Source organism: Apodemus sylvaticus, chromosome 2, assembly GCF_947179515.1.
Source record: "Apodemus sylvaticus chromosome 2, mApoSyl1.1, whole genome shotgun sequence".
Lineage (NCBI taxonomy): Eukaryota > Metazoa > Chordata > Mammalia > Rodentia > Muridae > Apodemus > Apodemus sylvaticus.
Window position 1 is genome coordinate 145301732 of NC_067473.1, and position 23757 is coordinate 145325488.

The 23757-nt window shown below is 45.5% G+C and overlaps 3 protein-coding genes across 4 annotated transcripts in view; 2 read left to right on the top strand and 1 right to left on the bottom strand.

Annotated features, from left to right (window-relative positions):
* Fancd2 (FA complementation group D2) overlaps window positions 1–23757 on the top strand; it is a 95526-nt gene that overhangs the window by 61729 nt on the left and 10040 nt on the right. The window contains exon 44 of one of the 2 annotated variants that reach the window (XM_052174556.1): window positions 1642–2764. The exons of the other annotated variant lie outside the window; for it this stretch is intronic. Coding sequence (XP_052030516.1) covers window positions 1642–1713 — 72 coding nt within the window. The 3' untranslated portion in view covers window positions 1714–2764. Of the gene's footprint in view, window positions 1–1641; window positions 2765–23757 lie in introns of those variants that run through there. 2 annotated transcript variants of the gene reach the window in all.
* Window positions 3213–3772, bottom strand: Fancd2os (FANCD2 opposite strand). Its single transcript, XM_052174560.1, has one exon. The coding sequence runs from the start codon at window positions 3770–3772 to the stop codon at window positions 3236–3238; it is 537 nt and encodes a 178-aa protein (XP_052030520.1). The 3' UTR covers window positions 3213–3235.
* Brk1 (BRICK1 subunit of SCAR/WAVE actin nucleating complex) lies at window positions 9681–22350 on the top strand. The gene is made up of 3 exons (XM_052174562.1): window positions 9681–9839; window positions 21320–21402; window positions 21717–22350. Exons 1-3 carry the CDS (start codon window positions 9722–9724, stop codon window positions 21741–21743), a joined length of 228 nt encoding a protein of 75 aa, XP_052030522.1. The 5' UTR covers window positions 9681–9721; the 3' UTR covers window positions 21744–22350.

Genomic DNA, 23757 nt, shown 5'->3' on the forward strand with positions numbered 1-23757 from the left:
CAGAGATCTGCTTGCCTGTGCCTCCCAACTGCTGAGATTAAAGAAATGCCAGGGCATTTCTGGTATGTGTCTGTGTTTGTGCGCCTCTGTTTTTTGAATGATTATGAGTATTTTTTGTACATTTTTGGGGGGTTATTTTTTTGGATTTGGGTTTTTCGAGACAGGGTTTTTCTGTGTAGCCCTGGCTGTCCTGGAACTCTCTGTAGACCATGCTGTCCTCGAACTCAGAAATCCACCTGCCTCTACGCGCGCCCCCAACCCCCAGAGTGCTGGGATTACAGGTGTGTGCCACCACCATCCAGCTTCAACTTGTTTTTTTGTTTTTTTGTTTTTTTTTTTAACTTGTTTTAACATATAAAATAGAATCGTGAAAGCAGAAGCCTAGAGTCAGCTGCCAAAACAGAGAAAAATAATATAAATCCACATTTTTTCCCATGGACAAACGCTATTGCAGATTTAAAGTAAGCTAAAGAAAATGTGTGTATTAGTTTTGCGTATCAGGCAGTTTAGCTAGAAGCTTTGCACCGAAAGACTGTCCATTATGAAGCCGAACTCACTAGGCAGTGGTGGCACACACCTTTAATCCCAGCATTTGGGAGGCAGAGGCAGGCAGATTTCTGAGTTCGAGACCAGCCTGGTCTACAGAGTGAGTTCCAGGACAGCCAGGGCTACACAGAGAAACCCTGTCTGGAAAAACCGAAAAATTAAAAAAATAAAAAAAGATAATGTGACTTTGTTTCAGTGTTTTATGCCTGAAGAACTGCTAGAGAGCTTTGGTTTATTTAAAGATCATGCATATTTGCTTCAATTGTAAATAGTTCAATATTAAAATGACCTCTGGGGCTGAATGTGGTGGCTTACACCTTTAATCACAGCCCTAGGGAAGCAGAGGCAGATGGATCTTGGTAGGTTCAAGGCCAGCCTGGCCTACATAGCAAGTTTTGAGTTAGACAGCATTACACAATGAGACCCCGTCTCAACCAACAAAAACCTCTCTCCATGGCTTTGTGTTATAATTCATGTCAAGAATTATGGAGTTGGGGAAACTGAGTATGATGGCTCGTGCCTGTATCCCAGCACTTGGGAGGCAGAGGCAGCGAGATCTCCCCGGTATGAGACCAGTCAAGAGCCACATGAGATTCCCATCTGAAAACATCAGAGTTAAAGGGGGGGCTAAGCATGGCAGAATGCACCTGTGGCCCCAGCCAGCCTTTGAAGGTGCTGGGAAATGGAGGTGGAGGAAGCTCACAAACTCAAGGTCCTTCCTGGCAACACAAGTGTGAGAGGTCTTAAGCTACATGAGATCTTGTCTAAAAACAAAAAGAAAACAGGAGGGGAGCATCTGCTTTAGCGTAGAACTTTTTTTCTTTTTTTGTTTTTTGGTTTTTTTTGAGACAGGGTTTCTCTGTAGCCCTGGCTGTCCTGGAACTCACTTTGTAGACCAAACTGGCCTCAAACTCAGAGATCCCCCTGCCTCTGCCTCCCAAGTGCTGGGATTACAGGCGTGCGCCACCACTGCCCTGCATCTTAGAACATTTTTAACTCTTCATTGCTTGTAAGAACAAAATTGGTATAGCGTCCATCTGTGAGAGCGGTGTCATGAGAACTGGCCTAATGTGGCTTTTTCTTCTTTTCCCTTAGGACGGGGAAGGTGAAGCCAGTGATGGACAGAAGGACCAGGACAGTGATGAAAGTGATGACAGCTCTGGTTAGAGCGGAATGACACAGCCACCCTGCTCACTCTTGCAAACTCACCCGTTTTCTCTTTGGGGTTTGAAGTCTGGTGTCTGTCTTTCTAGCCAGAAGCATCCTGTTTGTCCACCAAGAAGGGGTGTTTATTTCCCCAACGGATTTCACAGGTTGTCTAACCACCAGGTCCCTGGCTCAGGAGCCCAGTGTAGCATCCTTCGGTGGTTTGGGTGAACACGGCTGAGCTGCACACTGCAGTGCACTGGGGGGCCCATGCTCTAGCTGGGCCTTGGGGTTTTGGAACTAAAATTTAGGCTTATGAAAGCTCTGTAAATAAATCAGTTTCTCAGTTTAGCCTCAGCTACCTTTTTCCTCACTTTAGATGCGCCTCGTTATTCAAGGATTAGGTAAGATTGAGTTGAGGTTTGTGCAACAATACTGGTGCCCTAAAAGTGTATTGCACACTGTTATCTTCCTGGAGGAATGATTCGACCTTCTTATCAATGATCAATGTGTGGTTTGCTTTGTGTCAGGGTCTCTTTACATAGCCCTGGCTATTGTGGTATTAGGTGTGTTGACCAGGAGGGTATTGAACATTACTTATGAATTTTTAAACATTTATTTTTGAACATATGTGTATGGACATATATGTGCTATTGTGCATATGTGGAGGTCAGAGGACAGCTTATGTGAGTGAACTCTCTCCTCCACCATGTGGGCTCCAGGGTTCACCTTTAGGTGCTTAGCCACCTTACCATCTCCCTTTTAAAATTTGTGGTTCTTAGTGTAAAAGGAAGAAGACATCATCAAACATGTGCTGCCTGTGTATGTGTATTTAGTATTTATTTCCACATTATTCCGAATTATGCTTAGAATCTATGTGTAAGAATCATACAAAATAATTGTAGTTTGTTAGAAATAGAACATCAGGAGCTGAAATAGGGGATTCTTCTGTCTTCTGCCAGGAAGACCACTCTCAGAGCTGCTGCCAGGCTCTTCCTCTCTGTGCCATTAAGATTATTTAATGTTTGCTAATATTTTTACTCATACCGGTATTAAAGTTATTATTTTGTTGGGTTGTTGTTGTTTTTCCTTGTTTACGCTGGTTTGAGGAGGGAATGCTGGTTTTGAGTTAGTCCGTAACCCTTGTACAGATTGTTGACTCCTTCATCCTCTGGTACCAGAGATCCATTCCGGTCTTTTCTCAGCATCCCTTTCTTCACCAGCTCATCATTGTCTTTGGCATTTAAGCTATGCTCACACTAGGCTGGCTTGTTTATATAAGGTGATCATTATCGCATGTGTGCATCATAGTTAGGTTAACTTTAAATGGCCATTCAGCTTTAGAGTGGAAATGTTCTTCCTTGGTCAGGATCATTGGTCCTATTTCTGAAGAAAAAGGGAGAAGGGGATCTCTTGAATTATCACAGCTTGACCTAAAGGCAAAATATCTGGCATGATGTCAGTTTGATTATGTGGGTAGGTGTGTGCAGCTTTGGGTACATACCAGAGTGCTGGTGTGGAGCACAGCGGTCACATGGGGCCTTTACTTGGAGTGCTGCAAGGCAAAGGTGCACTTCTTATAAGTCGCATACAGCAAGAGGATCGAGCGTAGCATCTGCTTGCACATAGTCACTGTCATTTGGATCTGAGGCTCCTTGAGTCCAGTCGGCCACTGGTGCTCCCTGCTAATTATTTTGCAGAAGGCTGACTTGTCTGAAACTCTGAAGGTTCCAGTCCACTTGGGTGGCTGGGCTGTGATGACCCTCCCAAAAACAGAATCCACTCCACGGAGGCGGATGGGCTGGGGCTTCCTCAGCACTCCTTTCTTGTTATTCACAGCTCGGAGCTCTGACGTGTGACAGGGCAACTTGGGACTCTCTCCAGGTTCCACAAGTGGGCTGTCTAGGACAAGGGTGACTTCTTGAAGGCACAGCTGCACTTCAAGGTCAGAAGGGGTGTGGGGGAAGCAAGGAGAGGCCCTGAAAGGGTGCTTGGAGGAAGGGGTAGGCGTAGTATGTCGCAGCCATTGGAAGCTCTCATCCAGGGGGGTCCATGGTGACCAGAGCTGGTAGCCTGCCATTGACAGTCCTAAAGGAAAGGAATCAGACATGGAATTTCCCTGCTGTGCTTTGGAGGAGGGAGAGGCATGACTGTGCAAATTCACAGTTGTCTCATTACTGACAAGCTTAGTGGTTCTTGCACAAAAGATGCCAGTACCTGACAGGGGTCAGAAGATCTATAAAGGGCAAGACACTGAATTTGGTAACTGCTGTGCATACTAAAACTCCATTAAGCCTTTCCAATACCCGGTAAGAAAGTTATCCCATTCTATAGATGATACGAATTTGCCTGAAATGGAGTATCTTAATCAGTGTCTTGGGGTGGGGACTGGGGGGCAAAAGTGGCTGGACTTCATGATGAGACATTATTTGAGAAGAAAACAACCCATGTCTTACAGGTATTTATAATTGGAACTTCGTCAGAGTTCTCAAAGTATAACCCTTGAACTAGCAGTTTTAACATCATTAAGGATTTGATAAAAATGCAAGCTCTTGGGGCCCCATCTCAGACCTACTGAATTAGAAATGTGGGGTGGGGCCCAGAAGTTTGCACATATACAAATCCCCCAAAGATTCTGTCGCACCTTACAGGTTGCAGACTGCTTATGGTGTGACTTTTCAAAAACCTCCAGTTTTCACTATACCTATGGAGAGACATCCAGCATAAAACAGTCCCTGGAGCCGGGCGGTGGTGGCACACGCCTGTAATCCCAGCACTCTGGGAGGCAGAGGCAGGCGGATTTCTGAGTTCGAGGCCAGCCTGGTCTACCAAGTGAGTTCCAGGACAGCCAGGGCTATACAGAGAAACCCTGTCTTAAAAAAACCAAATCCAAAATACCAAAAAAAAAAAACAAAAAAACCAAAAACAGTCCCTGGATTGGTGGTTTATGCCTACTGTAGTCTTAACTCCTGGAAAGTGGAGGTCAGAGGGTCATTATAAGTTGGAGACAAGACTTCTACATAGTGAGCTCCAAGCCTGCCAGAGCTGTATACATAGTGAGATCCAGCCCCCAGCCCCCACCAAAGTACCGGAGAGCTGGCTCAACAGTTAATATTTTCGGGCTGGAGAGATGGCTCAGCAATTAAGAGCACACTGATTATTCCAGAGGTCCTGAGGTCAATTCCCAGCAACAATCTGGTGGCTCACAACCATCTGTAATGGATTCTGATGCCCCTTTTTGGTATGTCCAATGACAGCTACATTGTACACATAAAAAAACAAGAAAAAAACAATACTTGCTACTACTTCAGGGAACCTGAATTTGGTTCCCAGCTCCCATGTGGGGTATCTTACATCTGTCTATAACTACAGCTCCAGGGGATCCAACGGGGATTTTCTGTCTTCTACCAGTACCTGAGTATACAGATATACACACATAATAAGTCTCAGGCAGGTGATCTCTGAATCCAGGGACAGCCAGGACTAGAGAGACCCTGTCCAAAACAAAACAAAAAAAAAAACAAAGACAACAATAGCAGACAACCCCAAAACAATATTATTGGACAGTCTCTTGGCCCTAAAAGTATTCTGATATTAGAGAACTCTAGAATTCTGGGCAACTTACACAGCCCCTTGGAAGAGATACATCCACAAGGGAGAGTTTGAAGCTAGCCTTCTCACTTACTCCCCATACAAAGGGATGTGTGCTTTCATATGTAAGATACCCACCAGATACCACCTTGAATTCTCCTTATGTGCTGGGAGCATATTTTAATTCAAAATTTATCCAATTTAGAATTTTGAGTTTTCTGTCATTCTACTTCCAAATTGACAGTGTCTACTGAATTAAGGAGAAGTTAAGCTTTTTTTAAGCACCTTCCTCTTATGTGAAGAGCCATTACAAGTCCAAGTCCCATTTCTGTATAAGTCACATGCTCTAACCCATCTCACCTCTTTGGCACCAGCAACACAGACTGTTGTCCAGTAGTTACTGTCACCAAAAGGTTGACATCTCCACAATGAGGTATATATATATATATATATATATATATATATATATATATATGTAATATTTCAAAATGAAAGTGCCCTTTGACAATAATTAGGACAAAGTTAATTTGCTGATCTCCAGTTGATAGCGTTTCTCAGTCTATGCGGTCCCTTTGCAAGGTGCTAGGTTTCATATTTCTGGGCTGCCTTAAGAAGAGAAACTTACATGGAGTACAGTTGTCTATTCCAAACTACTTATGAAAGGCATTCAGTGCTAGATATCTTGAATTTAAAAGCATATAGCCAATGCTGTCATCTCGGGCGGAAGCAGAATTGCTAGGAGTTCAATAATTGCCTGAGCTACATAGGGTAAGACCGTGTCTGAAAAAATAAAAACCTAGAGAGGTGTCTGGCACATGGCCATGGCAAAGTGGATGGGAAGTATTAATGCCTCTAAATATATATGTATATATATATATATATACATATATATATATATATAGTTTTTGGTTTTTGGTTTTTTTGAGACAGAGTTTTTCTGTGTAGCTCCGGCTGTCCTGGAACTCACTCTGTAGCCCAGGCTGGCCTCAAACTCAGAAATCCACCTGCCTCTGCCTCCCAAGTGCTCTAAATATATTTTTAATCCATTTATAGACTCATCTTAAAAACAGCAAAAGGTAACAGAGCTTTGTTAAATGTACAGCCTAAACCAATAGAGATGGGAGGGCTTTGGACTCCAGGTCTTTCCACTCCTTCACAAAAGGTTTAAATGAAAATGGTTCTGCCCCAGTTCCCAGCATCACAGGGAGCAGGGGTAGGGGGCAAGCTAGGGAGTCTACACAGGCTGCTGTTCTAGCCCCACACAGGAACACTTGGTTCCCTTGTCCAAAAAGGCATCAGGGTTTTTTTGGCCCCTTCTTTCTAAGGAACCTGGATCCTCGGATCTCCCCACCTGGGAAAGGGGATGGCAGCGCCAAAGAGCAGCTGAAGTCCTCGTGAACTGTGAAAAGATCCCGAGAGGCCGGAGTGCTTGGAGAACAGGCTTGTCTCCCTGGAAGTCCCTCCCCCGGAGCGGGAGCCACACGGCCCTGGCCAAGGCCTGGGCAGCGGTGGGAGCCCGGGCCAGGACCCACCATCACCATCCGGGCCGGGGACTCACCTACTGAACTCCACGCGGATTGCACGCTCCAGGGTAGCTGCCGCATCTTTTCTCCAGTCGGCGCCTAGCAACCGCCTTTGTGACTCAGGACCGCGGAGGCAGGGGCAGCGCGGGGGGGGGGGGGGGGGGGGGGCGTGAGGCGGGGAATGTAGCTGGTGGCGTCCTTCTGGAAGGCCTCTGATGCAGGACAGCTCCAGTCACGCCTTCAGCTCCTCCCTACCCCTGCGCTACACCTGTGTGCATTTGACAGGGCCATGGAGGGCAACCCCACTTCCTCCGTCAAAGGCCGTTGTCAAGTTCCAAGACCTGTATATAGTTAGTGTTAAGTTAACCTTTATTCATTATACCCTGACTCACACTGTGCTCCAGTGTTTGGAAAGGTTTTATTACTGCACTGGAAGGACTCCAGTGCAAGAAAAGAGAAGTATAAATGTTCACCTGTTAAAAGAAAAAAAAAAAACTTCCCTTAACTTTCTGAGTGAAAACTTGTTGTCTTTAACTTCAAAAGATCATTTTTAAGCTTATGTTTGTTTGCCTGCGTGGGTTTATGTGCAATATATCTGTGCAGGAGACCTTGGGGGTCAGAAAAGGACCATTAGAAAGTAGGTTCTCTCTCTGAAGAGATGGCTCAGAGGTTAAATGCACTGACTGCTCTTCCAAAGGTCCTGATTTCAAATCCTAGCAACCACATGGTGGCTCACAACCATTTGACGCCCCCTTCTGGTGTGTCTGAAGACAGCTATAGTGTACTTACATATAATAATAAATAAATCTTTGGGCCGGAGCCAGCAGAGGTCCTGAGTTCAATTCCCAGCAACCACATGATGGCTCACAACCATCTGTACAGCTACAGTGTACTTACATACATAAAAGAAATCTTAAAAACAAGAAACTGAGTCCTCTATAAGATCAAGTACTCTCAACTGCTAAGCTGTCTCTCCATTCTGCTAAACCTCAGGTTTGTTTCTTGTGTCCAGCATTGAGACACATGGTTTACCATAGCAAAAGTATGCTGTGAGCAGAATTCTCATTAGCATGAATGCTGTGGAAGATGGGAGCTGTCCTCACCTCAGTAATTTCAGTCTCTTATAGTATGCAAGTGTTTGGAGGGAGGATTAATGAACTAACAATGTAGTGTTCTTTTTTAACAGATTTATTTTATGTATATGTATACATTGTACATTGTCTCTGTCTTCATACACACTAGAAGAGGGCATCTGATCCCATCACAGATGGTTATGAGCCACCATGTGATTGCAGGGAATTGAACTCAGGACCTCTGGAAGAGCCAGTGCTCTTAAGCACTGAGCCACCTCTCCAGCCTGTACTGTTCTTTTCTTAAACACAAATTTAGCCCTGCATTTCCTTTATTGTAGAACTCTTAATTAAAATTTTGTTGGATGCCGGGTGGTGGTGGCGCACGTCTTTAGTCCCAGCACTTGGGAGGCAGAGACAGGCAGATTTCTGAGTTCGAGGCCAGCCTGGTCTACAGAGTGAGTTCCAGGACAGCCAGGGCTACACAGAGAAACCCTGTCTTGGAAAAAAAATATTGTTGGACAAACTGGGAATTTTGGGACACACTTGTCACCACTCATGAGACTAAGCAGGATACCTGACCCAAGTTTAAGGCCAGCTGGAATACACAGAAAAGCACAATGGGAAAACACTTTAACCATAAGGATGGACTTTAACCTAAGGTAATGTTTGCTGAGACTGAGGACTCGAGGATTGAGGTCAGGCAGAGATCTGGGTTTGGAAGACCTACAGGTGTCTGTCCAGTGTATGCATGTACACCCATTACAGAAGGAGAATTTGGATGGAAATCAGAAACCAGAAAGAATAGAAAAATTTGAGACTTGGAAGACAGGTGAGTGCTTTTGAACTTACAACTTTTACTCCGTTTTTTATTTTCCTCCCGATTAAGAGATGGCCACTAGCTGGGCCGTGGTGGTGCACGCCTTTAATCCCAGCACTCAGGAGGCAGAGGCAGGCGGATTTCTGAGTTTGAGGCCAGCCTGGTCTACAGAGTGAGTTCCGGGACAGCCAGGGCTACACAGAGAAATCCTGTCTCAAAAACAAAACAAAAAAAAAGGAATTTTGTTCCTTTGGTAAATAAGGAGATTCAGAGTGGGTGGGATGCTTCGATCAATAAAGACACTTGCCACTGGGCCTGATCACCTGAGTTCTGCCCCATAAGATGGAACCCACTCCTGCAAGTTGTCCTGTGAATGCCACCCGCGTGTTGTTCCACGTAGGCGCTCACACACACACACACAATATGTATAAAGTAATTTTACCCTGGCGGTGATCGCCCACACCTTCAATCTCAGCACTCGAGGAGGGAGCACAGGTGAATCTTTGTGAGTTCGAGGCCAGCCTGATCTAGAGAGGGAGTTCAGGGGACAGCCAGGCCTATACAGAGAGACCCTATCTGGAAAGGCAACAACAAAAACAACAAATTTTTAAAAGAAAACGAGAATGAACAGAATTGTGACCCCAAGCATGAAAAGCATTTTGAATAAAACAAGATTTGAGGACTGTGTCCATCTCTGTTGTCAAGGTACAAGAGAGCTTGGAGCAACGCTAGGCGGAGGCAGAAACGTGTGGGCGCCCCCTAACGACAAGACCCGTTAGTAGTCAGCGGGTGCTTGCAGCCGGAGACAAGGGTAGCTCTCTGTCTTCACATCGCGAGTGGAGGAGTCTTGTTTTCCTCTGCGTGGGAGCCAAGCTAGAACCCAGGGCGTTTAGTCTGCGCATGCACGCCGCTCTGCCAGGCCTTTCTGGGGCTCGAACACTTGGGTGCGGGCTGGCAGCGCAGGCGCGCTGGAAGCCTGTGGAGGTCGCGGCGCCTGCGCAGTCACGCTTCCTCAGGCAGCCGCCATGGCGGGACAAGAGGATCCCGTGCAGCGGGAGATTCACCAGGACTGGGCGAACCGGGAGTACATTGAGATCATCACCAGCAGCATCAAGAAAATCTCGGACTTTCTCAACTCTTTCGGTCAGCGGGCGAGCAGGGGAGGCTGGGAGGAGGGAGGCATTGGAGGCGGCCGGCGGCGGTGAGGACGGGCGCGCCGTCCCGGCAACTCGCTTCCTCTTTCGCTCGCTGCGGGTCCCAGTGCCCTCACCCTGAGCCTCACGGGGCCGTTTCCGCGGGTCTTCCCTGCCCTTTGCCATGCCCCGCTTGCGCACGTCAGCACGCCCACTGCCCAGCCTCCTAGGCCCGTCCATCATCCGTCCCGGTTTGCGCGGCGCTTCCTTGCCGGTCTCCACTTGGCACGCAGTGCGCAGCCGTGTCACGGTCACGCTTCCTACTAAGAGACTCAGTCCACTTTTCCAAAAACTATTCCTAGGTGTGGCCGGCTGGTGACAGCCTTGATTTCCTTCTGTGTGCGTTCTTAGCCTTCTGGACTGAAAACCTGTCACAGACTCCTTATGGTCTCCGGAAGGGTTCCTTAAGGGACTTTTTTTTTTTTTTTTTTTTTTTTTTTTTTTTTTACACACTACAAGATGTGCAGATGGCATCCAGTGATCTTTTTCAACTAGAGTACTTTGGTTTTACTAATTAGCAACTTTCAGCATCTTTGGGAGAAAAATGCTGTATTTTGAAAAAAACTTAAAATGAATCGATTATTTTCTAGCAAAAGACCTGATGAGACCTAAGTAGTATAATAGAAGGTGACAGAACAACAGCTTTTTTTTTTTCCGGGGTGTAGTTCAGGGGTTAGGTTCCTGAGCGGCATGCACAAGACCCTGGCATCCCCCACTCCTTAGAAAGGAAAGAATTTTCTGGGTTTTTTTTTTCCTCTCTTCTTTTTTTGTTTTGTTGTTGGTGTGTGTGTGTGTTTGTTTGTTTGTTTGTTTGCTTGGTTTTTTTTTTTTAAGAAGAGAGAACAAAAAGAAAACAAATTCATTATTAAGGGGCTGGGGATGCCCAGTTGGTAGAATATTGGCCCAGCAGCATGCACAAGGCATGCCCCTAATAGCAATACTCAGGAAGCAGAGACAGGAGGACCAGGGGGAACTCAAAGTCATCTGCCTTGTAAAGAGTTTTGAGTGCAGCCTGGTAGAGCAAAGCAAAAATCAGCAGGTGTAACTGGTTCTTAGACAGGCCTGATGGCAGTGAGAAACACAGAAACACGGTAACTCTTTCCTGCTCTATGTGGTGGCTCATACCTGTACTCTTAGCACTTGAGAGACGAGGGCTGGAAGAGTGCTATGCATTTGAGGCCAGCCTGGTCCTCAAAACAGCCATAAAAATGAACCATTTTCTAGGGCTTGAGAGATTGCTCAGCTGTTAAGAGCACTTCCAAAGGACCCAGGTACAAATCTGAGGACCCACATTGCAGTTCGCAGCTGTCCATTACTCCAATTCCAGGGGCTATGACACAGACATATGGAGGAAGACTGCCAATGGATAAAGAAAAAATCCATTTTCTGAAGTCAAAGGAGTTCTTTCAGACTATTGAGATGGCTTGGCAGGTAAAGGTCACCAAGTCTGACAATCCTCAGGACCCACAAGGTGAAAGGAGAGAACCAACTCCCACAAGTTGTCTTCTGACCCCACAGTGGTACCATAGTACGTGCCCACACCCACCTTTCAATACAACATAAATAAGAGATCTTAATCTGTCCGACCCATGTCCCCTATGCCATTTTGGTTTGAGTCTTGTAAATTGCTGCAACTTGTTATTCTCCTTCCTCAACATTTTTTTCCTTCCTCTCCTGAAATCAGGATGTCCTCTAATCTGTGATGACCCTTTCCTAGTTTTTCTAGTTTTTGGTTTTGGCTCAGGACCTTGTGAATGCTAGAAGCACTCCACCACTAAGTTGCACTTGTTGAGTGTGTACCTTCTATGTAAACTATTTCCATGTTGGTTCACGTAGTTGATTTCTCCTGCTTTGCCAGAGAACTGGAATATTTCACTTTTTTCTTTAAACAGCATTCCTTACTGAAAAACATTCCCTCAAGAATCAAACAAAAGAAATTAAAATAGCCTGCTGTGGTGGTTTATACCTGTAATCCTACCTGGCTGAGGCAAGGGAATTGCCATGAGTTTAAGGCCAGTCTAACTAAGGAATAAGACCCTATCTCAGAAAAAAACAAAAACCTAAAGTGTTTTGTGTTGGGGGTGGGGCCGGGATGGACGGTGACTGACTGGGTCTTAGGTTTGCGTCTTTGGCCGGAGAGGCAGTGGGAGGTAGCTGGACGCATGGCTCACAAAGAAGGCTTGAACAAGCAGAATTACAAGACTGCATTGATCTGGTAGGAGTTATGATCAGAGATATGCACACAATGTCTAACCAAAGTGTTAATGGCATTTCAGTCAGCAAAGCACCAAAAATCCTGTTAAATTGGATCTGCTTTTCTTTTTTTTTATTTTTTATTTTTATTTTTGGTTTTTCGAGACAGGGTTTCTCTGTGCATTTCTGGCTGTCCTGGAACTCACTCTGTAGACCAGGCTGGCCTTGAACTCAGAAATCCACCTGTCTCTGCCTCCCAAGTGCTGGGATTACTGGCATGCACCACCACGCCCGGCTTGGATCTGCTTTTCAAAATTTAAGAGTGATGTAACATCTCCTGTGTTCTAGTAACTGCAACCTCATTGTAGCTGAACTGCATCAGTAAGCTGTCCCTCAGATAGTACCAAACTGCCTGGAACAGCCAACAGCCAAAGGTCTCTAGGCTCTCTTCTGTTTTTTTGAGGCAAGGATTGCTATATAGCTTTAGCTGACCAGGAACTCACAGTGTGTACACCAGGGTGGCCTTAAACTCAGGCAGATCTGCCTCTTAGGTGCTAGCATTAAAGGTGTGTACACACCAGGCTGTTTTGTTTGGTTTTTTTTTTTTTAAGATTTATTTATTTATTATGTAAGTATACTGTAGCTGCCTTCAGACACCCCAGAAGAGGGCATCAGATCTCATTACAGATGGTTGTGAGCCATCATGTGGTTGCTGGGAATTGAACTCAGGACCTCGGGAAGAGCAGTCAGTGCTCTTAACCGATGAGCCATCTCTCCAGCCCATTGTTTTGGGGTTTTGAGAGATGAAGGCAGAGGAAGGGAGGGAGGCGCGCACTTAAATCAGGTACCACGGTGTGCCCAAGCTGGCCAAGAGCATCTCCTATGGACTCAAGCAAGTCCTCCTCCCTCAGCTTCGCTGACCTGGATCACAGGTGTGCACTGACCCTACTCTTTCTGGTTTTCTTTTCTCAGTTTATTACCTTTTTGTTTGTTTTTGTTCTGGGGGTGGGATTTAAGACAAGGTCTCCATATCTATTAGTAAGCTTTTCCTTTCCTTAGATAGTTACATAATTGCTGAGGAACAGTCAATCTGAAAGCTTCTGTTACTGTTTTGTGGGGTTTGAGACAAGGTTTTACTATGAGACCTTTTGATAGAAATTCGGTAAAGTCCTGCACCATTGTGCCCTGCTTGTTTTACTTTTTTTCCTCCCCTTTTGAGAAAGTCTCACCTTGTTGCTTAGGCTTAAGTCTCCAACTTGAAGGATCAAACAATTCTTTCCATCTCAGCCTTCCAACATTATTTACATATTTTTACACCATCTGACACAGCTGGGTTATAATATGCATGCTGAATTTGTTAATTAAGAATAAAAATAGAGCTTAAAAATAACACCTCCTCCTTTATACTTCTTTAGATACATTAGCTTCAGAGTCAGGGCAGAGTCTAAAAATGTAGACCAGTAGTTTGTGATACTGTTTTTTTTTTTTTTTCTTCAGAAAGTTTACACAACCTACAATACAGAGCAGTGTGAGGTGTGACTGTGTGTCATCATCTGTGTGGTCTCGGGTTCAGGCAGTTGTCCAACACAGAAATGGAACCCCAGATTGTGACTGTCCTCTCACAAGCTGGAGCTGCAAGAGTAAAAGTTGTTCAGACAGTCAGTAGCCATATCGAAAGAACACATTCTCCCTTCGGAGCATCTGGTTTGTACCCTGTGTCAGGGCAGGGACTTGGGTTTGTTTTAATTTTCAAAGAATTCCAGATGCCTCTTCAAACTCAACTATAATCTTTATACCACTGAGTTAGATAATCATAAATGGTACAAACCTCATAGATACATACCAGAGCTTAGGAAGTGTGGTAAGGGTGTTGAACAGAGCATTATACTCCATACAATTCTCACCAAGTCATCTATACCACATCACCAGACTGTTTCTCCTTAGGACTCAGAGCTTCTCAGCCTAATGATGCCTCTGTGAGTTCATGTATATCATACATGAGTTATCAACCAGGAGTTTGCCTAAAGGCTCTGCTAACAGTTAAATTGCTTTAGCTTTTAATTGTGTATCATAATGAGGTCTTGCCTTCTGATTATTTACTACTTTCTTTAAACTATTAATTTTTTTTTTGGCTTTTTTCGAGACAGGGTTTCTCTGTGTAGCCCTGGCTGTCCTGGAACTCACTCTGTAGACCAGGCTGGCCCTGAACTCAGAAATCCACCTGCCTCTGCCTCCCAGAGTGCTGGAATTATAGGTGTGCGCCACCACCGCCCGGCCAAACATAGAGTCTTTAATATCTTCAGGGAAAATAACAACCATGTAGGCCATTTCTTATTGCTCCTAAAGAATTATAATCTTGCTCATTTCCCCAATCTAGGATGCAGCAGAAAGCCCCAAATCAATTTTTTCCTCTGTACAATGTGATTCATACACATGTGGTACAGACATCTTCGCAGCGACTTCTCCCTTGTGAGGCAGGAAAAGGAACATGTCTCCTTTGAAGATCTCAGGCTCTTGCCTGCCAAGACTCATTCAGGGACTAAAATAGGACTTCAAAAACAAACCAAGGGCTGGAGAGATGGCTCAGTGGTTGAGAGCACCGACTGCTCTTCCAAAGGACCTGAGTTCAAATCCCAGCAACCACATGGTGGCTCACAAACATCCATAATGAAATCTGACTCCCTCCTCTCCAGTGTCTGAAGACAGCTACAGTGTATTTACATATAATAAATAAATCTTTTTAAAAAACATGCACACAAACCAAGAGTTTAGAATATTGGTAGTCCTCTGCAATCCCAGAACTCAGAAGGTTGAGATAGGATTTCCAATTCAAAGCTCTCCTGGTCTACATAGTGAGTTCCAGTCTAGCCTGAACTATATAAGGAACCACTGTCTGGAAATAGAACAGACCCCCCTCTACCCTCACACCCCAACACCCACCAAACAAGCCCAGAAGACACTTTGAGATAAATGTAGGAGCTAGAGAGATGGCACAGCAGTTAAGAGCAGTGACTGCCCTTCCAGAGGTTCTGAGTTCAGTTCCCAGCAACCACAGATGGCTCACAACCATTAGTAATGGGATCTGGTGCCCTGTTCTGGTATGTCTGAAGACAGCAGCAGTGTACTCAAATACATAAATGTTTAAAAAATATTAATAAATGTAGAGAGGAAATCATGTTAGTATTGTTGGCAGTGATGCTGTGGATATACAAGCAAGCACCTTGAGGGCTTTTAGCTGGGCTGTGGTGGCGCGTGCCTTTAATCCCAGCACTTGGAAGGTAGAGGCAGGTGGATTTCTGAGTTAGAGGCCGGCCTGGTCTACAGAGTGAGTTCCAGGACAGCCAGGGCTACACAGAGAAACCCTGTCTGTCTCAAAAAAAAAAAAAAAAAAAAAAAAAAAAAAAAAAAGGCCTGCTTTTTTTGAGTGGTGACAAAGTGCACTTTAATGCGGAGTCCAGAGTTTCCTGTTGCTGAATGTTCTCCTGTTGTTTTTATTTAAAGTAGCAGGTTCTGGTGTGGCCTTAAGCATTCTACCTTTGAGCTACACCTAGCCTATGAACTAGACATATTTAACTTCAAGCATAGTCTGGAGCCTATGTCTAGAATTGGGCATTTTGTCTTCTTCAGCAGTGTTAATCCATATAAGCCAGTTCCAGAGTATCATTCTAGGGTTCTGATTGATTTACCAGATGGACAGGTAGAACAGCACAGCTCTCTAGGAGACAGCCCTCCCTGCTTCTCTCTTCCAGTGGTTTCTGTGTATCTCTTTCCCTGGGAAATACAAGTGTCAGAGAGATTGATTGCTTTTGAGCTTCCAAACATCCTAGTAAATGGAACTCTGGGCATGTTGGATAGTCCTGACAGAAGTGACAGTGTTGAGCCAGTGAGATGGCTTAGTGGGTACCTGCTGTTAAGCCTGATGACCTGAGTTCGATCTCTAGGATCTACATGGCTAAAGGAAAGAACCACTCCCAAAAGTTATGTTTGACTTGCACATATGTGCCAGGGCATGTGTATACACATAAACAAAAATGTAAAATTAAAAAGGGGGCATGGCTAGTGAATGGCTCAATGGCTAAGAGCACTGACTGCTCTTCCGAAGGTCCTGAGTTCAAATTCCAGGAATCACATAGTGGCTCACAACCATCCATAATGAGATCTGACACCCTTTTCTGGTGTGTCTAAAGACAGCTACTGTGTGCTTACATATAATAATTAATCTTTTTTTTTTTTTTTTTTTTTTTTTTTTTGGTTTTTCAAGACAGGGTTTCTCTGTGTAGCCCTGGCTGTCCTGGAACTCACTCTGTAGACCAGGCTGGCTTCTAACTCAGAAATCCACCTGCCTCTGCCTCCCAAGTGCTGGGATTAAAGGCATGCGCCACCACTGCCTGGCTAATAAATCTTTTAAAAAAAATAGTAAGGTAGTATGTTTCTATAGTAAGGTTGCTAGGGTGATCACTGTAAGTCAGACTTGGGAATTAGAGGAGGCAGCCATAGCTGATAGTAAGATTTAAAAAGAAGGGCTCAGCATTGTGTTGCATGCCTACAAGTGAATGAGTATATGGCATGTGAATTACATGTCCGTGAAACTTAAGTATGAAAAGGGATTATGAAAACGAAGCTTGAAAAATTAATGAGAATGGATGAGTGTCTTTTTCCTGTGTGTGTGTGTGTGTGTGTGAGAGAGAGAGAGAGGGGGGGGGAGAGGGAGAGAGAGAGAGAGAGAGAGAGAGAGATGCACAAGGGAGTTGTAGCTCTTCTACCTTACTCACTGAGGCAGGTAGGTCTCTATGTCAAACCCAAAGCTCGGTGATAGGACTTTCCTTCTTTATTTTTTTGTTTTTTGTTTTTCTTTTTCCGAGACAGGGTTTCTCTGTGTAGCCCTGGCTGTCCTGGAACTCACTCCTTAGACCAGGCTGGCCTTGAACTCGGAAATTTGCCTGCCTCTGCCTCCCAAGTGCTGGGATTAAAGGCATGAGCCACCACTGCCACAGTGGTAGGAAGTCTAATCTTTCTAGCTCTCTTGCTCTGAGGAGGATCCCATCTTCACCTTCTGAGGCTGAAATTGCAGGCAGACTGCCCTGCCCACCAGCACTTGCATGAGTTGCTGGATGTCTGAACTGCCCTATGCAGGTGTTTTAATCACTGAGGCATCTCCTCCGCTCAGCCCACTCCCCCACCTACTATTTATTTTATGTTTATCTAAAGTGGGGAGAGTGACAGCTAGAGACCCAAGTTACTTAAGAATGAGAAGTTCACCCTTAAGAATTTAGATATATTCACACACACACACTCACAGGACTTGCATTTTTCTGGTAAGACCTCTCAGAGGCAAATTTTTAGCCAAGTCTTGGTGAAGAAGAATGGTTAGATAGGCAAGATGATGAAAGTTGCAGCTGGATAGGACTGTAGGAAGATTTGTCAAAGTGAATACTTTGGTAGAAGCAGCCAGAGAAGAGAGGAAAAGGAAAGTTGTCAGCTGTTGACTCATCGCGTGGGAGAAGGTTCAGAGTGATCTCACAGCTATTTTAGCCCCAAAGGATAAAGGTTATTGAGATAGAAACGGGTTGGAGGGGGTAGTAGGAAGTAGCCATCAGCTGTCTCCTCCTCGCCTGCTGAGGACAGTTGAGAGAAAAGGGCTCTCATGGCTTCAGGTAAAGGAGTCAGGAGAGAAAAGGTATTTTAAGAGTCTAGATTGCATTCTAGGGGAGGTACTGAAAGAAGATTGGAAAAGACAGAGGAAAGAGTCAGGCTGCTTTTCACAGATAGAATCTTGGTTCCATCGTGTGCTTGATACTGATTGTATTTTCTCTAGTCTCCATGGGTATTGTTGAAGCAGTCTTCCAGCGGTTGTAATTGATTAGCTTCTAAGAGCTCAAATGATGAGACAGTGTTACTTTTCGTTGCTGTCACTAAACACTGTGACCAAAGCAATTTATAAAAGAAAGCAGCAGGGCAGTGGTGGTGCACATCTGTAATCCCAGCACTTGGGAGGCAGAGGCAGGCGGGTTTCAGTGTTTCGAGACCAGCCTGGTCTACAGAGTGAGTTCCAGGACAGCCAGGGCTACACAGAGAAACCCTGTCTCGAAAAACAAAAACAAAACAAAACAAAACAAACAAACAAACAAAAAAGGCACTTCATTTGGAGCTCATTGGGGCCTCATGGTTCCAACGGATTAAAGTCCATGACCACTGTGGTGGGGAGCATGGTGGCAGGTAGGCATGGCACTGTAGCAGTACACCTACTGCTTACATCTTAATCCGCAAGCATCAGAGAGACAGAGACAGAGAGATAGAGAGACAGAGAGTGCCCTAAATGGAAATAGCTGGCATGGGCTTTGGAAACCCCAGACCCTAGTGACACGCCTCCTCCAGTAAGGCCATACCACCTAACCCTTCCCAAACAGTCCCATCTACTGCAGACGAACTTAGGGTTGACTGCTGTGAACAGACACCATGACCATAGCAAGTCTTATAAAGGACAACATTTAATTGGGGCTGGTTTACAGGATCAGAGGTTCAGTCTAGAGTCATCAAGGCAGGAACATGGAATCATCCAGGCAGGCATGATACAGGGGGAGCTGAGAGTTCTATATCTTCATCTGAAGACGGCTAGTGGAAGACTGACTTCCAGGCTGCTAGGCTGAGGATCTTAAGCCCACGCCCACAGTGACACACCACTCCAACAAGGTCACACCTCCACAGTGCTACTTCCTGGGCCAAGCAAATACAAACTATCACACCAACCAAATGTTTGAGCTTGTGAGGGTTAATCCCATTCAAACCACCACATTCCACTCAGTCCCTCTATCTCATAAGCTAATGGCTATATCATAATGCAAAAATGAATTTAGTCTAACTTTAAAAGTTTTCATAGTCAGGTGTAGTGGTACATACTTTTAATCCCAACACTCAAGAGGCAGAGGCAGGCAGATCTCTGTAAGATCAGGTTGTGCCTGCTCTGATACATAGAGGGTTCCAGGACAGCCACGCCTACCTACATAGACCCTGGCTCCAAAAGGAAGAAGAAAGAAAAATGTCTCCATGGTCTCAATATAGTTTTAATCCAATCTCCCAATTGTAACCCCCATAAACAGCAAATTATGATCTTTGAGTATATAATGGCACAGAGTATGCATTACCTTTCCAACAGGGAGGAATAGTGGCATAGGAAGGAAATATTGGACTAAGCAAGATGGAAACCCAGCAGCAGGAGCCAGTGCAACCCAGGCATCACGGTCATTGTTCACACAGTGGCAGCTCTGGGCTGCACAGACTCCCTGCCACAGCTGACCTGAGCAGTTCTCAGTCCCGGAGGGAGATTCCACAGCCCATTTCCCCATGTATCCTTCAGGATTCTGTAGCCAGAACACGGCCTGTGGGGTGGGCCTGGCCCCGACATTCATTTTTATAAACTTTGGTTTGTTGTTGCCTTTTAGGAACAGGAAGCTCCTTACACCTTTTTCTTCTATAAATTGCAGGATTGTCTTGGGTGCTGTCTTGCCCTGAGGGTGCTCATTCCTTTTCCATTTCTCATCAGTCTTCTTATCTCTTTCAGCTCAAGCCTTGGCTCCAATGTTAAATTTCCTGATGATCTCCTCAAATTGTGTACTTTGTATTTCTTCTTGCCCTGCTTGCTCTATTTCGTTGTAGACCTGCAAAAGAGTAATTACTAATAATCCAACCAAAGATTGGCTATCTTGAAATTTCTTCTGCCAGAGAAATTAGTCCAACATTTCATTTTAACCTCAGGCAGATATTTAGCTCCTATCAAGACTGCCCTTTAAAATGGTGTTCAGCTTCTTTTCTCTTCCAGAGACTTCCACATTCTTTCAAAAAGCAGCGTGGTCAGGCCTGTCTCAGGAGTAGCCCACTTGCTGATAGCAATTTGTATCAATTTTTTCAATTGCCATGACCAAGACAACTTATAAAAGTGTTTATGTTGGCCGGGTGATGGTGGTGCACGCCTGTAATCCCAGCACTTAGGAGGCAGAGGCAGGCGGATTTCTGAGTTCGAGGCCAGCCTGGTCTACAGAGTGAGTTCCAGGACAGCCAGGGATACACAGAGAAACCCTGTCTCGAAAAAAACAAACAAACAAACAAACAAAAAGTGTTTGGGGCTTATAGTTCCAGGGGTTGGGTCCATGACCATGATGGTGGGGGGTATAACAACAGGCAGGTAGGTAGGCAGGCAGGCACACGGCACTGGAATAGTAGTTGAGAGCTTACAACTTGATCCATGAGCATTAGGTATAGAGACAGACAGACAGACAGACACACATACTGAACATAGTGGGCTTTTTTTTTTTTTTTTTGATTTGGTTTTTTGGAGACAGGGTTTCTCTGTGCAGCCCTGGCTGTCCTGGAACTCACTCTGTAGACCAGGCTGGCCTTGAACTCAGAAATCCACCTGCCTCTGCCTCCCAGAGTGCTTGGGATCACAGGCGTGAGCCACCACTGCCCGGCTCATAGTGGGTTTTTGACACCCTTCTCTGGACTGCCGCTCTCTCCCTCCCCTCCTTGACTTAATTTCAGCTGTAACCCTCCGGACTCTCCTCGCTGCTGCAGTGCTTGGCATTGAACCTGGAGTAATCTAACAAGCCTCCTGCTGATCTGTGATGCTAGCCTAAAACCAGGCTCAGGTTTTGAGTTTTGATCTCTTCCAGGGCTAGCGACATGTGTGGTGTTTGTGATGCCAGGGAACAGAGGAACACAGCTCCCACTCAGCCCTGTGGGCTCAAGAAACAGCCGGTGCTCCTCAGTGTGGTGCATTTAGTGCCTATCCCTAGTTTAATTTCCAGGGGCTTGTTTATAGGGATGTAGCGTGGGTTGAAGGGCTTCTGGGTTTCCTGTCTCATTGGGCCTCTTCTCTTGAAGCTCTTACTTTGCTGCTTGACAAAGCTATCTGTACATCCTTTACATATTAGTTGTATGTTGCTGCTAGAACAATTTTTATAAATTTAGCAACATTTTTAAGGTCCATAAATTTAGCTTGAGACAGGAGGATCACTGCCAAGTTCAAGACTAGCCAAGACATGGCTCGCCCTTGGTGGTGATTCTTGTCAGCCTATCCCCGAGTGTTCCATGGTCTCTGAGTAGTTGGTCCTTAAATGCTTCTTACCATACCCCAGGCCCAGGATGCACTTGGAACCATGTTTCATCCTCAGCCCAGAGGGTGGGTGTGGGCGTGGGTGTTTGGAGTGACATTAATCCTGAACATTAGTCTCCTTTTACCAGATATGTCTTGTCGGTCAAGACTTGCAACACTAAATGAGAAATTGACAGCCCTTGAACGGAGAATAGAGTACATTGAAGCGAGGGTGAGTATGGTCCCAGGCTACCCCAGAGGGAACACACATCTCTACTCAGAGCAGTTGAGTATGGTGGCAGGCTACCCCAGAGGGAACACACATCTCTACTCAGAGCAGTTGAGTATGGGGGCAGGCTACCCCAGAGGGAACACACATCTCTACTCAGAGCAGTTGAGTGCTCTGCCTGGATATAGGTGTCTGGGACTTTGAAGTGCCTTTGCTACTACCATTTCTCACTGAACAGGATCCAAAATAGGATTTTTTTTTAGAAAATGGCTTTAGTCCCTTTGCGTTTTATCTACATGTCAGTTTTCCCTTCACAGGTGACAAAGGGTGAGACTCTCACCTAGAAGTACGCCGCGCTGCTGCTGCTGGGAAGCTGCTGTACAGACAGAACCCTGGCCGTGTGGGAAAGGCCCAGCAGCCTCTGCTCCTCCTCCTCTCCTTACAGAGCAACAGGGCGTTTTCTTGTTTTTCTTTTTTCAAAAGTGGCCTTTGGGCTGTGCTGTGTGCCCTGGGCTGTGATGTGGCATGGGGGAGCAAGCAGTCCAGGGGCCTCTTGGAGCAGCATTAGGCTTTCTCCCTCTCAGTAACATTGTTTGGAACTACTTGTCAATGTGTTTGAGGTGTTGAGAGGCCAAGGCTGGGACTCTTTAAGGTCCTCCCCACCTCTCAGTCTCTTTCTCTCAGACTTTCCCTACAGCTCCCATGGCCTCTGCACTGATTTCTGTCAACAGTCGGCCTTCTCTCCACCTGTGAGAGGTGGGGGCAGGCCTGGCTGAGACTTGTGCCCTGCAGTGTGGTTGCCAGAAATTGTTGTTGCTAACCCACCAGTTTCTTGTTCTGGGAGGTCAAAGCCAGGCCCCAGTTGGCTTGAAGGGACATTTTCAGTTTTCTTTGTGTCACTTGGGGTGTCGGTGGCTCTCATGCTTCCTTAATAAACTCAACTCTGTCTGACTGCTGTGACTGTGGTGGCAAGATAGCCGCAGAGGGCTCACTGTTCAGTCTGTGTAGGCGTGCTCTCCAGCAGAAGAACCTGCAGCCCTGGCTGGTTCAAGGCCTGGGCAGCTCTCCAGTCAGTGTTCTTGTCTGGACACTTGAACTAGTTCAGCCTGGAATTATTTGGTCTTTCAGCAGATACTACCAAGGACTTTTACTATATAGGTGTGTTAGACTCCAATAAAAGAGACAGTATTGAATCAGACCTGATGTTTACGATCTGTTGAAATCCTAGCATCTTCCCAGTTTAACTGTATCCAGGGTAGACAACTAGTTTTATAAGATAAACATCCTGGGAATGTAAATACTGAGGTTTGTGAGATGGCCTAATACGTAGGTGCTTGCCTCCAAACTTGGAGTCCTGCATTCTCTCTCTAGGACCAACATGGCGGAAGGAGAGAGCCTACTCTTGGAAGTTGTCCCCTGCTCTCCCGTGCACGCTGTGGCATTCCTGAACGAGTGTACACATGTACAAAATGTAAAAACCATTTTTTCAAGCAAATACTGCAGTTTATACAGAAGAATCAAAGACTTACTGTGCTTCCTATAAACTTAAGCCAACTTCCTGCCAAAGACTTTTCCCTACAGAGCGCTTCCCCTTGAGAAAGGTACAGTTTATCATGCTCTGTGGACACTAATCTCTCTCTTCAAAGTCCAGCTCAGGTTAGCACTCCCCATTGTTCTCCCAGACGGGCACATTCAGCACTGCTCTTCCTCAGACTTCCTGGCTTGCCATCTTCATAGCAGCGTTCACCCGGAATGATTTGGAACATTTTCAGAGTATATTGCCTTAGGGTTTTTGTTGCTGTGAAGAGACACCATGACCAGGGCAACTCTTATAAAGGCAAATATTACATTGGACTGACTTACAGTTTCAAAGGTTTAGTTACATACAGAACACCTGGCAGCCTGCAGGAAGACATGATGCTGGAAGAGCCAAAAGTCCTACATCATGATATGAAGGCAGCCAGGAGGATTCTCATCACACTGGCCAGCATATGAGAGACTCAAAGCCTCATCTCCACAAGGCTATGCCTCCTAATAGTCCACTTCCCATGGGCCAAGCATATTCAAACTGCATATGTAACCTAAAAAGTACCTGAGGCCCCTTCCCTGGGCTAGCTCAGCTGGCTGCTGTGAGGAAGGCGTGTTGCCCTGGACGCTGAAGAGCCAGACCGGGAGGGTTGAGCTGTGCTGTATTCATGTGTTTGCAGAAAACCTGCTTAGCGCTTGGGCATTCATTTTAAGTAGTACTGTCTGAGTCTCTCATCCAATGTTTTCCAAAGTCCAAAGCTTTCTAAATAGTGACAGCACAGGTGAACCTTTTCACACCTGACTTGTATGGCTGTTACCTGAGCTGTTGTG

Bases quoted from the DNA above. Each gene is read 5' to 3' on its own strand.
- Fancd2os (XM_052174560.1), bottom strand. From the start codon at position 3,772: ATGGCAGGCTACCAGCTCTGGTCACCATGGACCCCCCTGGATGAGAGC.
- Brk1 (XM_052174562.1), top strand. From the start codon at position 9,722: ATGGCGGGACAAGAGGATCCCGTGCAGCGGGAGATTCACCAGGACTGG. The intron at 9,840-21,319 runs GTCAGCGGGCGA...TCCTTTTACCAG, and splicing joins GGACTTTCTCAACTCTTTCG to ATATGTCTTGTCGGTCAAGA. The intron at 21,403-21,716 runs GTGAGTATGGTC...TTCCCTTCACAG, and splicing joins TAGAGTACATTGAAGCGAGG to GTGACAAAGGGTGAGACTCT.